Below are 14741 nucleotides of genomic sequence, written 5' to 3'. Positions count from 1 at the left end.
CTCTCTCTCTCTCTCTCTCTCTCTCTCTCGCTGTTTGTTCTCTCTTTGTCTATATATAAAATATACAAAGAGAGAGATATGAAAATATCATCAAATAGAATATATATATATATGTATGTATATAAAATATAATCTCTCTTAAGTCTTATCTCTCTCTCTCTCTCTCTTCACACATAAGGAGCGTGTCAGTGGGTTTGCTACAAGATGTGGTGAGATGGCACCAGACTTTGCATCTCTACTGCGTACCACGATCACTATCTATGGAGCCGCCACTTCATCAACTATCACTCTGCGCCACCCTCGTCCATGAGTCATCTCTGGTCCTCTGCGACATGTGCACGACGGCCTCCGTTGCCTTACCGCATGGGAAAGGTTTTGGTCCATGGTGGAAGTGTCCAAGTGGGAAAGGTGTTCTTGTAGGTGTAGTGTTACTCCTCTACAAAACTCCGTAGTGTATGAAACATTACATCCGAACTTTGCTACTAAGGAACGTTTTTCTTTCTAGCTCCTGTGTTGAATTAACGTCCTTCTTCTCTGGATGGAGTTGTGGCTATGGCATCTCGTCCTCCTCCTTGTTGTGCTAATTATCTTCACCTGCTTTATCTTCTCCTCTCCCTCCTCCTCCAAGCTTCCCCCCGGCCCTCCTGCTTTGCCCATCATCGGCCACCTCCACCTCCTCGCCGATTTCTCACACCTCACCCTCGCCCGCTTCTCCAATAATTATGGCCCCCTCCTCTTCCTTCGCCTCGGTTCCATGCCTGCCGTCGTCGTCTCCAGCTCAACTCTAGCCAAAGAATTCCTGCTCATCCATGACAGAGCTTTTGCAGATCGCCCCCCTTTAGAGTTCACCGAACGTGTAGGTTATGGGCAGCACCACAGTCTCATCTTCGCGCCCCATGGAGCTCGGTGGAGGGAGTTGCGTAGCTTGTGTACTGTTAAGTTATTCTCTTCCAAAACTCTTCTGAAGCTTCAGCACATCAGAACGGAGGAGATTCGGCTAATGTTGCGAAGTATGGAAGAGCATTCTCGGGGAGGGAAGCTACCCATCAACTTGGCTGAATCTCTCGGTACTTTGACGTCGGATGTTGTCGGTCGGATGGTGCTCTCAGAGCGAATATCGGACCGCAGAGTGAAAGGAGGTTCTTCCATCAAGGATGTCATTCGCAGGGTGTCTGCCGTGTTTGCAACTCCAGTGATAGGAGACTTCATTCCTTACCTTGGATGGTTAGACGTGAAAGTCAAGCGCACTATGGATGAACTTCACTGCCTAATTGATACGTTTCTGGAGGATGTTCTGGCTGAGAGGCAAGAGGAAAGAGACGGGAACGCATCGGACACCCCTAGCGATTTCCTTGATGTTTTTTTATCGACGAGCGTAACGGGTGGTGACGAAGCACCGGACAAAACCACCGCAAAAGGCTTGATAATTGTAAGGTGTCTGACCTCTCATTAGATATGTTTCGTGTTGCTGCTTTCAATGGACAATAAAGAATCGTAGCAAGTGTGGTCTGACGGAGACACATGGAGTTAACAAATTTTCCGTTTGCAGGATCTATTGGCCGCTGGCTTAGAGACATCGTCGAACACACTGGAATGGGCGATGGCAGAGCTGCTGAGGAATCCGCGTTGTCTGAAGATACTTCAAGATGAACTGGACACCGTTGTGGACGGACGCCCTGGAGACATGGTAGAAGAATCCGACATCGGCAGTCTCCCCTACTTGAGCTATGTGATCAAGGAAACGTTCCGTCTGCATCCCCCGGCTCCCTTTCTGATTCCGCATTCATCAACGGAAGCATGCACAGTGGCGGGATATACGTTGCCAAAGCACACCAGACTGTTCGTGAATGTATGGGCAATAGGCAGAGACCCTCAAATCTGGGAGAACCCACAACAATTCTGGCCGGAAAGGTTCAAAGACAAGGATATGGACGTGAGAGGGCAGCATTTCGAGCTGCTTCCTTTTGGGTCGGGGAGGAGAAGCTGTCCAGGCATGGCACTGGGGCTGTCGATGGTAGCATTCACTCTGTCCATTCTTGTTCATACGTTCGATTGGGAGCTTCCCCCTGGAATGAGTGCTATGGAGCTAGACATGACGGAAGAGATAGGTGTCACTCTATGCAAAGCAACTCCTCTCCTTGCCATTCCTAGATCACGTTTTGCACCAAATACCACCAATCGCCTCAACGCTTAATTTAGCCTTTCGCTTGATTTGACCTCACATCTTAACACTAGTTTGGTGGTTATAACACCTCATAAAAGTTGTACACCTCATAAAAGTTGTACACCTCATAAAAGTTGTCTTTTCAATGTTTTTGGTAAAGAAATCACTCCTTGATGTAGATGTCTTCTTTTTACAATTTCCTCTCTTGAGCTTAAGGTAGACTCATAATACTCTTTGGAAAAAATAAAAGGAGCACAAAAGACCATTACATGTGATTACAATATGAGTACAAATGTATGGTAACATATCTTTAAGTGTCTTTTCAATGTTTTGGCAAAAAAATCATAACTTGATGTAAATATGTCTTTATAGCTACTAGCCTAGGGGGAACTTTGAGAATTATGAGCTCTCCTTGAGACATGTGTACTATTCTAGGTTGTTCATTGAGATACAAAAGCTTGATTTGAGGTTGTTGATGAAAAATAAAAGCATTTTATAAAATCAAAAGCTTTTTATGAAAAGCTTGTGTGATTTTGTTTATTGCATGATCATCGGCCTCTTTCCTAAGCCTCTACTCCCCTCCTCTTTGATCAGTGGGCTGCCACTTTCGAGAAGAATTACCTTGACTCTGCCGATGAGATACAATCCCGATATCTCGGGGGGTCCACCTTACATAAGCCAGCTATACAATGTGCGTTCGAAAGGTATTTAAAAAACCCCTCTGTAACCACATTTTATCTATTTATATACCCCTACTATGAATTTTTGGATCAATAATTATATCCCTTCAATAAATTTAAAATTTAAGAAGCCTATATTTTTTGCCCTCCTCTTGTACATTTCAATGTAAGTTGAAACAGACGCTACTTTTGAGAAATTGTATTGTATAATTGAATAAAACCATTTAAATTGTATGTCGTCGAGATGCATGCTTTACATCCATACTAGTACCTAATAGAACGTATTTTCAACTTTTGATCTTTTCAATTCTCAAATTCTCATGTATTTACTTCACCTTATCCAATTTTGTTTCCCTTGCATGCTCCCAAACTGTCACTACCTACTAGAGATTTGCATGAAGTAACTTGAATTGAACTATGAATAAAATGGCACAAACTTATAAGAAGATGGCTTAAACTTTAACCTTGTGTTAATTTATTGTATAATTGAATAAAACCATTTAAATTGTATGTCGCCTAGATGCATGCTTTACATCCATACTAGTACCTAATAAAACGTATTTTCAACTTTTGATCTTTTCAATTCTCAAATTCTCATGTATTTACTCCACCTTATCCAATTTTGTTTCCCTTGCATGCTCCGAAACTGTCACTACCTACTAGAGATTTGCATGAAGTAACTTGAATTGAACTATGAATAAAATGGCACAAACTTATAAGAAGATGGCTTAAACTTTAACCTTGTGTTAATCTAATGGGAGTTTTTATATTAAATATGATGCATGTAGTAGCATTATGTTGATGTAGTGCAAGTGTTTATATTCAATATGATGCATGCACTAGCATCATGTTGCCTATATGCCACTCTCTATATTAGGAAAAGATAGTGTTTATCATCTCATCATAAAGGCATGCAACTTAATCATGTTAAGTGCACAAAGTTATTAAGCTTATTATCACTCAATCCGTATCTTTTTCTCAATTTATGTCGCTTTACTTTTCTTTAAGTTACATGCTTTCATATTTATGTATTTACATCACTTTTTTCTAAATTTTTGAATATCCTAACTTCCAAACCATATGCTAGATGCATATGAGATAAAAGAAAAATTTGTAGAATGATGAAATATTATAGCTTCTTTATTGAATTTAGATCTTAATTATTAATGCATCTGACAATTTTTTAGTTTGGAAAGCACCCTTTATTCCATTTCTACTATATTTCAATTCAAACTTTTGAAGGACCCATGCTTCCCCTCACAATTTTGAGACCATATGTAAATAAAATAACGAGCTATTTTGGCAGATAGAATTGGAATGCGTGGATATTTAAGGGAAGCCATAGACCACCTGTACATTGGATGCATAGTTTTTTGGATATAGTCTATTCTTCCTTTAGTAGTCCTTTAGAGTTTTATACTCCATATTTTGCTGCTCAATATGGAATTTCACATGAAGGTTTAGTTAGAGGTTTGGGATGTTTCAAGCTTCGATGAGATCCATATCAAACTTGCATTAATTGCACAATTTGGTAGATAAATTCTATTTTATAGATGCTCAATTTAATATTTAGACTCTAGCACAGAACTGAGGCTCACAAGCTATAGCCAAATTTCATCAAAAGTACCAAATGAAAAGGTAGAGTTGAATCCAAAGTACAAGCATATTGATATCTAAAAATAGATACAAGTTACAACCAAGACTTGTCATCAAGAGTTTAATCAAAACCTTAGACTTAGATGTGGCCCCGATGTGGCAAAAAATCAGCTAGAGATAGCTAGACTAAAGGCTCTTACACAGACTTCTCCTCCTCTCATTGATGGATCCTTGAATGACCTCAGCTGGATAACATGGAGGATGTGGAATTGTCTTGTTTATAGTGTAAAGATTATAGCCAAGGGAGGGCCCTAAAACATGCCACTTGGCTTCCAAATTTGACTCTCCATCCAGTATTGCCCTGTTTTATTCACCAATAAGAATCAAGAATTTTGCATGATTAATGTTAGATAAAGCTAGAAAATGTTTGCACTCAAGTTTATCTAAATTACTTGACTTACAAAAAATATAGAATTATATCTCAAGAAAAGTCTGTATTCAAGTTTATCTTAAGGTATTTGACTTACAAAAAATGTAGAATTTTTCCTCAAGAACTAGCCCAACTCCTTATGTGATACATGTGACGTATCATTATCTGAAACCAAAATTAGCCAAGGATGATCCTTAGATGATGTAGCTCATTATAAGACATTTTGGAAAGTTTCACCTTGCATGAAAAATGCAAAGTAAACTTACCTAGCACTTTTCAAGAAGTCATTAAAAACTTTGTAGTCATTCTTATCTAGCTGGTACTTGTCTGTTCTTACAATATACGTCAAATTTGCTAATGCAATAATTGTTTCAATGTCCACCATGATTAAGTCTGTCAAATCATAAGTAAACATTTGTGCTCCTTTTGCCCTTTGATACCATCCAAGCTGAACTTCCAAACCTTGGGGCCTATCTGCTAAATCAAAGCCACGCTTATAATCCATGTACCTCCCTCCGACTTTCTTCCTCATCTTTTGAACTCTTCCTAAGTACCATGTACCATTAGTTGCATCCATCTTCCTCGTGATTGTAGCTTTGCCATTTCTTTTCATGTGTTGATTTCCTTGTCCTTTTGTGTCATCATGAAAGTATACAGCACAGTCACAACCTATGCCAAATAAATTTCCATTTGATGTTGTGCTTTTGCTTCATGGTTGAAGTAAACACCTTGCTTTACCCTTGTGAGTCTATCTTTTGACAAGGTTGGACATCCATTGAGTTGGCTCACCAATGTTGACTTGAAAATAAACTTTCCATCCACCTCTACAATGGGGCTAATGTTTTTCTTAGGGGGCGTGTTTCTTGTTTCCTTCAAAATGTCATCAATTTTAGGTCTAATCTCACTAAGTGCAATAACCTCTTCGCTTTCATTGCTATTCTCGTCCATAGATTCTTCTTCACCACATGGCTCCACAAAGTCATCATTCTCATCAGGTTCTCCCATTTCAGCATCTAGCTTACACCATGTAGACCCTGCATCCAGCCAAGGTTGAAACCACCATTTCAAGTCTTCAGCCTTGCTAGGTTTCAAATCCAAAGACTCGCATAGTATGTGAGCTTGTTGTAAGCCCTCCTTCAATGCATAAATCATCTTTTCATTAGAAGAAACACTCTCATAGTCACCTAGATTTTCTTCAATCATCGCTTCTTGTTTGTTCAAATGTTTCCATATATGCTCTTGCTTTTTATGAGCCCTAGAGAAAGTTAGACCATTTTTAGCACACTCACACATGGAAATTTTATTCAAGCTACCAATGCTATGTAGAAGATTTCCAAGATCAAATGCTCTTTCTTGCCCAATCATGCCTCCAACTTTACTAAAATAGATTTCAGTAGCATTAGAACCGGTAAGATGTAGTGGACACTTCAGATTAGGATAAAAATCTCGAAACATCTTTATGAGCAATACAACAAAATGACAAGAAAGTATGCAGTCCGTATAAGCCTCCTTACTGATGAAATTTTTCTTCAAGGTGTAGGTTGGATGGTGATGAATCCATAGTCGCCAAATTTTGAAAAAGAAGACTACCTTGGCTGCAAGCACCACACGCTCCTTCAAGATCAAATATGGTGACAAGAAAATATCAATATAATCAGCAACAATCATCAAATAGGCCTCAGTCCCCTTCATACTTCTTTCTTTTTTTTGAAGTTTTCTCAAACATTTCTGTACTTGTCTACTTGCAATCCTTTGAGTTGCTCCCCAATTTTGTCGATCATTCCTTTGAATATCTCCATCTCGTAGCTTGTGCTCCTCAATTGAAAAAGAATTGTAAACAATAGATACATGATTTATTGTGATCCAAACACATCCAATTGCTAGTTGTCGAGTAGGACTATCAAGTGGGCTTGTAAGTTTCTTTCCACAGTGTACAAAGTCTTGATCATGAAGGCCATACACATTTCCTCCTACAATTTTTGCTCTCAAATTTCATCGACACCAATTGATAGCAAAAGGTTGTTCGCTTTTCTCCAAATAGTCTTCAAGCATCAACTTTAGTCTTCTACTATCTCCATCTAAAGCATGTCCAATTATGGGTCCAACTTTATCTTTCAAGTTTGCATTCCACATCGTCTCCAAAAGATTCCATTGGTTCCTTACAAAATCACTATCAAAACGATTGCATGTGCAATGCACAATCAAAGCCAATCATGGAAGAAGATCATGAAGAGGATTAACAATCAAAAGTCTAGCATAATGACCTATGATATGATTTTGAAAGGCATCTATAATATTCGAGTATCCTTGTGAGCCTTCACCAACAACAATGGAGTCATTTGATGAGCATTGATGATATTCTCCTTTCTTTCCACAAATCCCAATAAGAGTGTCATCTTTTGCATTCCATCTACACAACACGATTATAGAGTTTAATAATTTCCTCATCTTTTTGAGAGATTTCCAAACATAGCAATTATAAATATCTTGATGATATAGATAAAAGTAGAATGCATAGAGAGCTAAAATTACCTTATTCGATGCTTAATGGTTGTCTCATCTTCCACTATGATAACTGGAACTATAGAAATGACTCCATATCTTTTTTTTGCATCCATATAGATCTTCCCAACAGCATCGAATATCTATTCGTGCTCACCACAAATAAATTCAATTTCTTTTCTTCCTTGCCTTCTGGTGGTAGACAAAGATGGAGCTCCAAGGTTTATACTCAAGAAGTCATGTAGTCTTGGACCACCCCATAGCTTAATAACTTCATATATGGTTTTTGTAGAGTCACTAAACCTGTGTCCTTGCTTTGACCGTAACATGTTTTGTGCCACTTCTTGAAAAAACTCCCACAAGGCTGATTTTCCTCCAAACTTTCCTTGTCTATGAGCTTCAATTATGTTGTTACAAAAGCATCGAACATCTTTCCTATTTATACATTCAAAACTTGATTCTTTCAAAGTTTTGACTCTGACTGATAGCATTACAATTTTTGATGTTGCCCACCACAGCCTTCTTTTTTCTTCATTCAAACTTTTCCTACACTCAAAAGTGGCATTTTTTAGCTCTTCAATTGTCAGGTAGTCTACCTGCCTTCCTTTGCCTCTTTTCCTGGTTCCTCTCTTCTGAACGGCAAGATTCTCCCTATACAATCTCATACGAAAATCAGAACAACCTGAAATTTTCTTACAGTGTTCACATGAGAAACCTTGAAATGGAACTCCAATGATTGCTATATGAAGACAATTTATGTGCCTGAAGCATCCATCTATCTTGTATTCCATATTCCCATCATGTAAAGTGGCCTTTGTATATGGTTCACAAAACCATTCATGCCCCATCTTTTGATCCATAAAAAATGACTTAATATTAATTTCACAACCATTGACATGAACATTAGCTTGCCATAATCCCCAACACAACAAATTTATATTTGATGATGAAGATAAGAATGACTCAGTCAAGGAATCAGAAAGAGATTCTGTCTCACCACATTTTGGTTGCAACACTTTAAACTCCTTTGTTTGTACAAGGAACCTTCCCAATGATGTTTGTCGTGGATCTTTGTTAAAATGCTTCCTAGGTCGGGCAACAACCCTTGATAATACTGGACATGGCTCCATTGATTTCTTGTTGGAAGAAGTGATGTGAGCTTTTCCTTTGATATGTTCTGATAAAATTGTTTGTAGATCTGAACCTCGAGGGCACAAAAAAAACCATTTTCCATCATATCCACATGCCACTCTTACAGCATTTTTATCCTTGTAGTCATTCAAAGTTGCTTCAACTATCTCAAACTTTGCTCTTGCAACATACTCGATAATGAAAAATTTCAGAAGAATATTTTTTTGACCCTATTTATGAAAATTTTAACAAAAGAAAGACTCTTGTCATCTCTAAATGCTTCTAGTGGAGATTACCTTCATGAGAATTATTGAAAGTGTGCATTTCCTCAATAGCATCAAGAATTATTGTTGCATCATCAACATCGTCTTGAGCGTCCTTCATGCTATCTTTTTGAAGAGATGCTTCTTCAGTGATAAATCCTCGATTGGCAGCATATCTTTTTTGATGTTTCTGGCTTTCTAGAATATGGGTTCTTAGAAAATTAGACAAGCAAGTGTAAGCTGATTGCTTGCCTTCAATGGACCCTGATCCATATGGCATTCCACATTCTTCACACCAAATTCGAACTTTAGGCTTTCCATTAAGATCCTCTGTGAGGAGCTCAAATTTATCATCTCTAGGTGTCTTACGCTGCCTCAAATTTTTGCGAACTTTTTCACAATGCCATATCCCAATCTTCAAGAATAGATGTTGCTAAAAGTTTACTTTTGTGCATGTTTAAACCATGACTACAAGAAACATGCTCACCTCTTTCATCAACATTTACAATATCAACTTCTTTATGAATATTATCTAATGTTCTGCAAACACGTTTTGATGGTGTGATCTCATTGACAATCGTACTTAGAGACCTCTTTATACCAACACACCTATCCTCTTTAACATTCCAACGTTCTTCTTGTGTTGTATTTAGTATGCAGCCTTCATCATCATTGTCATCTTTGATAACAAAATGAAAAGGAACATTAATGATTCCATCTTGCATAATCTCCTTACGTTTCATGCTATAGGTAGAGTCACCAAGCACTCTAACATATCCCAAAAGCTTCCTCTTAGATGATCCATAGTCAAACACCTTTATGTGAGTCTTTGAAGCCATGATATGATCAATAGTATACCTGATCAAAATAAGAGAAAAATATAAATAAGCTCATAACTTTTAAATTCTAAATGGTATGCCTAGTCTAAATCACTAATGGTATTTATTGAAGATCAATATTCTAGCTTAAGAGGAGAGAAAAATAAAGTATTTCACAAACGCTTTATTAAAACAAATAACTATAGACCTTCTAATTCTTGCTTGTATCAACACAAATATTACATAAACATTATTAACGAGTCATTTGAAAGAATAAATTAAAAAAGTTCACATGTTTTTTATATACATAAATAGATCATGTACTAGAAAGAAAACCATCAATCTTTGGAATATTATTTAGAAACTGTAGTGCTACAAAAGGTTACAATGCATCATGTCATAATGCACTTTCACATGTGACTTTGAATATAACTTCAAATGTATGAGTAACATCGGCTGCATATATTCTTATTTATGCCTCTTTATGGCTGAGTGCTTTTGAGCATTGGATCAGCCAATTTATTTGGAGACCTGATTGGTCTGGACAACACTATATTTTTGGTCATTCGGGTTGCCTATTGCACTATATTGCTCTTTGGTTGTGAGCTATTGTGCCACAGATATGGCATCTACAGCTGGTAGTGCCCTCTTTGATATTGAGAGGTTGGATGGATCAAACTTTCAGTATTGGAAAGAGCAGATTTATGATGTGTTAGTGCAAAAGAGGCAGCATAAGCCCATTCAATGCAAAGGTATCAAGCCTAATAGCATTAAACAGAGTGATTGGGATGACATGGATGAGCAAGCATGCTCTATCATTCAGGCATCACTCTCGAAGTCAGTCTACTTGCAGGTAGAGGATGATGTACAGGGTGTACACTACCATGCATATGAGTTTTATACTCGTATATGCCAGATGTATGACCACGATAGTATTATGTTACAGCATGATGGGCTGAAATGTCCTGATGGGCTGAAATACAGCCTTGATATGCACTCCAAAAGTCGATCAATTGGTAGAAACAGGTCATGTTCAAGGGGGAATTCCAGGAGCAAGTCTAGCTCTCGGACTTGTGTTAGATGTTTCTATTGTGGAAAGTATGGCCACATGAAAAAGTATTGTTGGAAATGGCTGAGAAAATACAAGAAGAAGAGCAAGGTTAAGAATGACATGAAGAAGGAGAAGAAGCATGTTGAGCTTCAAGGTGTGGATGCTAGGGTTTCCACTGACAGTAGCAGTGATGAAGGCATTCTTTTGTCTATGTCTGACACCTCCTTCTTGGCCACTGATGTACCCATTCTTGGTGATTGGATGTTAGATCCATGTGCTTCATGTCATATGACCCCTCATAGGTCACGGTTCTCAGTGCATATCAAGAATGTATTGTGGAGAGTGGTTTGATGGGCATTGATCATTCTATGGATGTCTATGGTCATGGGGATATCAACCTTGTTATGCCTAGTGGCTCTATTCTTGTTCTACAGAGGGTTAGACATATACCAGGACTTGCTACAAGCAAGATCAGTACTGGACAGTTGGTTGAGGCAGGTTATCATGTCTCTTTGGGTGATCATGCATGGAAGATTGCTAGAGGCAATCTGGTTATGGCTAGGGGATCACGGGTTGGATTCTCTTATGCATTGCATGTATTAGGTATCCAGGATAAGATGCTTATGATTAGTAAGCAGCCATCAGCTAGTTTATGGTATGCCAGACTTGGACATATGTCTACTACAGGTATGGAAGCCCTTACAACATTGAGATACATTCCTGTTATGGATGTCTCTCAAATTTTATGTCATGATTGTGATGATGGTCAGCAGTCAGGATCCTCCTTTGTGAGGAAGACAATCAGTGAGAGGTATCTTGAGCCATTGCAGTTGGTTCATAGTGCAGTTTGTGGGCCTATGCCTACCGTTTCACTGAGTGGCGCCTCTTACTTTGTGACATTTATTGATGCTGCTACAAAGTACATATGGGTATATCCGATTCGGCAGAAGCATGATGTATATGATACATTTCAGCGCTTCTTAGGTAATGCTGAAAATCAGTCAGGAAAGAAGCTATTGAGCTTGATGACTGATGGTGATGCAGAGTTTACCTCTCCTAGATTTCAGCATCTATGTGATACACTTAGTATCAGGAGGGTGTTAACCACTCCTCATCTTTCTGCTCACGATGCCTTGGCAAAAGGCATAAATCGGATTCTATTGGACAGGATTTGTAGCATGCTACGGTATGCAGGTCTTACCGAATGCTATTGGGCTGAGGCATGTAAGATAGCTGCATAATTGCTTAACAGGTCACCCAGGAGATCTCTGAATGGTAGAGTGCCATTTGACTTCTTGACAGGCAAGGCACCATGTTATGAGCATTTACGTGTGTTTGGCTACGAGGCTTATGCTCATGGTTCCCGATCGAGGAGGTGTATCTTCCTTGGATACAGTGAGTCCAGTAAGGACTACAGGTTATGGGATTCTTCAACTAGAGAGTTGATACGCAGCCATAATGTCTATTTCAGAGAGGATGCTATGTTTAGACAGCCCAAGACTGTGGATAGCAGGAGAGTGGTGTTCCAGGAGGGTGTAAGTGCACTGATACCTCCGAATTCTTTGCAGCGGCAGCCCATATTCCTTGGAGTGGGAGGTTTTTCCCACGGTGAGCAGGTTATAAAGTTGGGACAGCCACGATTACTTCCTGATTTTGGTCAGAGACAATCAGATGTCTTGAGTATTCCACAGGTTTATACTCCTATGGAGATTGTTGATTCATCTTCTATGGACAGTTACAGTTTACTCCCAGGATGCGGAGTGCCTCTTGCAGATGAGGATGAGGCTATGCATGGTGAGGAGGATACCTTGGCTGATGATCCCCGGTATGATCCATTGGCTTGTTATGCCAGGACAGATGTGGTTTCTGTCGTTATTGACTCGAGTCATATTGCGCATGGGCAGGAATCATTGATATGTTTACTTCGTAAGTGCCTCCATGGCCAGAAGCAATCCCCTCGAGCTTGGCTTCATAGTTTTGATACCGTTATGAGAGCTCAGGATGTGATGCACAGTGAGACAGGTTATGGTCTTAGTATTCAGGAGGTCGCTATCCTTCTGAGGTTACTTGCCATATGGTTCCTTATGGACAGGGATGCTTTGCAGTGGGAGCTGCATGGTCTTGATGATGTTTCTCAGATACTTGGTTATTTCAGTATGGAGAGGGGGAAGTTACTGAGTACTCCATTGCCTGTATTGGCTCCATACTTGAAACACTGCAGGTTTGATGATCACAGATCCATTGAGCAGCAAGTTATGGTTGATATGGCAGCCATAGTACTTCATGCATCCATGATTGTGTTGAGACTTGGTTCTCACATGTTCGCCATTGGGGCTACACTTCCGGTTCTTGCTTCCGTTGCAGTGGGAGTTGGTAGCATGATTATGGTAGATCCTGGCAATAGGGAAGCGGTTGTGGACATCAGGTCCTTATGCTTCCAGGAGCAACATGCAAGTGATGCAGGTTGGGTAGACCAGCAGAGGTCTATTATAGGTTATGTGCTTATGGTCATAGGTGGTACAGAGACATTTTCTCTGCACAGTGATAGTTCGGGTGCTATGGACTTAGCACAGGAGCACGTGGTGGTGAGAGTTCACTCTCCCAGTGAGATCTGGCATGAGATCTTGGTTGACAGGCATCTACAGCTTGTCATTTTCTATCCTGCAAACCTGATGTCTGCTAGCAGCTTATCCTCTATGCACTTTGCACATTGTAAAGTGCCGATGGGCATAGGATGACGGTCTGGTCATCTTGTTTTTCAGCCTATGGCTGATTGTATTATATGTGTACTATACTCCCTTAAAGGCACACTGCCTTGAAGTGGGAGGTTGTTGGGGTAAAGGGCAGTGTGCCCACCCACTTGTACAGTGCCCATGTATACTCATATATATATGATAGAGGAATAAGCTGGAGTAGCTTTTGCTCCACCACTTTTGGTGTCTCCTATCCCTTTGTGTGTGTGCTCTCCTCTTCCACAGTGACTTGTGCAACAACTATTGTAGAGTCGCAAGCAATCGAAAGCCCACAGCAGTAGAGCAGAAGGAAAGTGGGGGAAGAGCAAATAATCTTCAAACCTAGCTGCCACCCTCTCCTTGAAAGGAAAATTTAGCAACTGGAAACACAGAAAGCTGCTTAGTTTCTATCTGGATTCATATACATTAGAAAGACTAAGAACTTGCTGTAATGGCAACCATACTCCAGCACAACCACCATGTTACTAGCAAAAGCGAAAAGTTAAGTAATGGCGCGGCGAGGGCGATGCAAGCTGCTACCCAGAGAGACATAGGTGCAATTTGCCGAAAAGCTCAAATTCGTCTCACTGGTGTGCTCCAAGTTGGGTATAATTGGAGGGAGGTGAGTTATGGACAATTCTCTTGAAGCTGTAAGGCTCAAGGAGTCGCAGTTCATGGAGTCCATACGATTTCTTCGAGTGCAGAATTAAGCCACCCACGAAGGCACGGCTGAGCCAAAAGGAGCAGTCGCATCAGGAGATGGGGAGTCCAAGCAAAAGGTGACAATGGTGAAATCCTAATCAATGTTTTCATTTGATGTAGATCCCGCATGCAAGCGTAGCGGCTTTTCGACAGCTCTGAGACCCCCAAGATCTATTCTCCCCAGGACTACGTGTCGAGTGACCAAAGTTGTGTTGCACACCGATGGGGTGGAAGGGCTTTGTGGAAGGCGGGGTGGCATCAATAGTGGTGGGGTGTGTGACGCACCCATTGAATCTGATCAAGGTGAGGATGCAGCTACATGGGGAAGGCTTGGCAGGTGAGCAAGAGGCACAACAGCAACCTACAAGTACTATGTACTAAGGCAGCAGGCTGTTCGCGCTGAAGCTCGAGTTGAGGGGATCACACATGAAGGAATTGGGAAGCTCGTAGCTTTCCATTTTCTAGGGAAGGGGGGCGTAGAACTTAGAAGAACCTTCAACCAATTTCCAGAATACAGATTCCAAACGACTGCTTAATGAAAGTACTTGGCTACTATTGAGTGACTTGAGTCTTGAGTCTTTAGTGACGAGTCGTGAGTCGTCAAAACTGCAAACAAGTTGGGGCTTTCTTTGAACTGGAGATTGATGGTGGTGGCACTCAGTGGCAATTAGT

At 40.1% G+C, this 14741-nt stretch overlaps 1 protein-coding gene across 1 annotated transcript; it reads left to right on the top strand.

The window, feature by feature from the left end:
* Positions 1-485: 485 nt before the first annotated feature.
* LOC147881224 (cytochrome P450 71AU50-like) lies at positions 486-2256 on the top strand. Its single transcript, XM_087369811.1, has 2 exons — positions 486-1429; positions 1550-2256. The coding sequence occupies exons 1-2, from the start codon at positions 539-541 to the stop codon at positions 2192-2194; spliced, it is 1536 nt and encodes a 511-aa protein (XP_087225937.1). The 5' UTR covers positions 486-538; the 3' UTR covers positions 2195-2256.
* Positions 2257-14741: the final 12485 nt, after the last annotated feature.

The sequence above is a fragment of the Dipteris shenzhenensis genome, chromosome 31, assembly GCF_047967505.1.
Source record: "Dipteris shenzhenensis isolate YYH24624 ecotype China chromosome 31, Dip_SZ_1.0, whole genome shotgun sequence".
Classification (NCBI taxonomy): domain Eukaryota; kingdom Viridiplantae; phylum Streptophyta; class Polypodiopsida; order Gleicheniales; family Dipteridaceae; genus Dipteris; species Dipteris shenzhenensis.
Note: the sequence above shows the minus strand (reverse complement) of the source record. Positions and strands in the feature narration are given on the sequence as shown.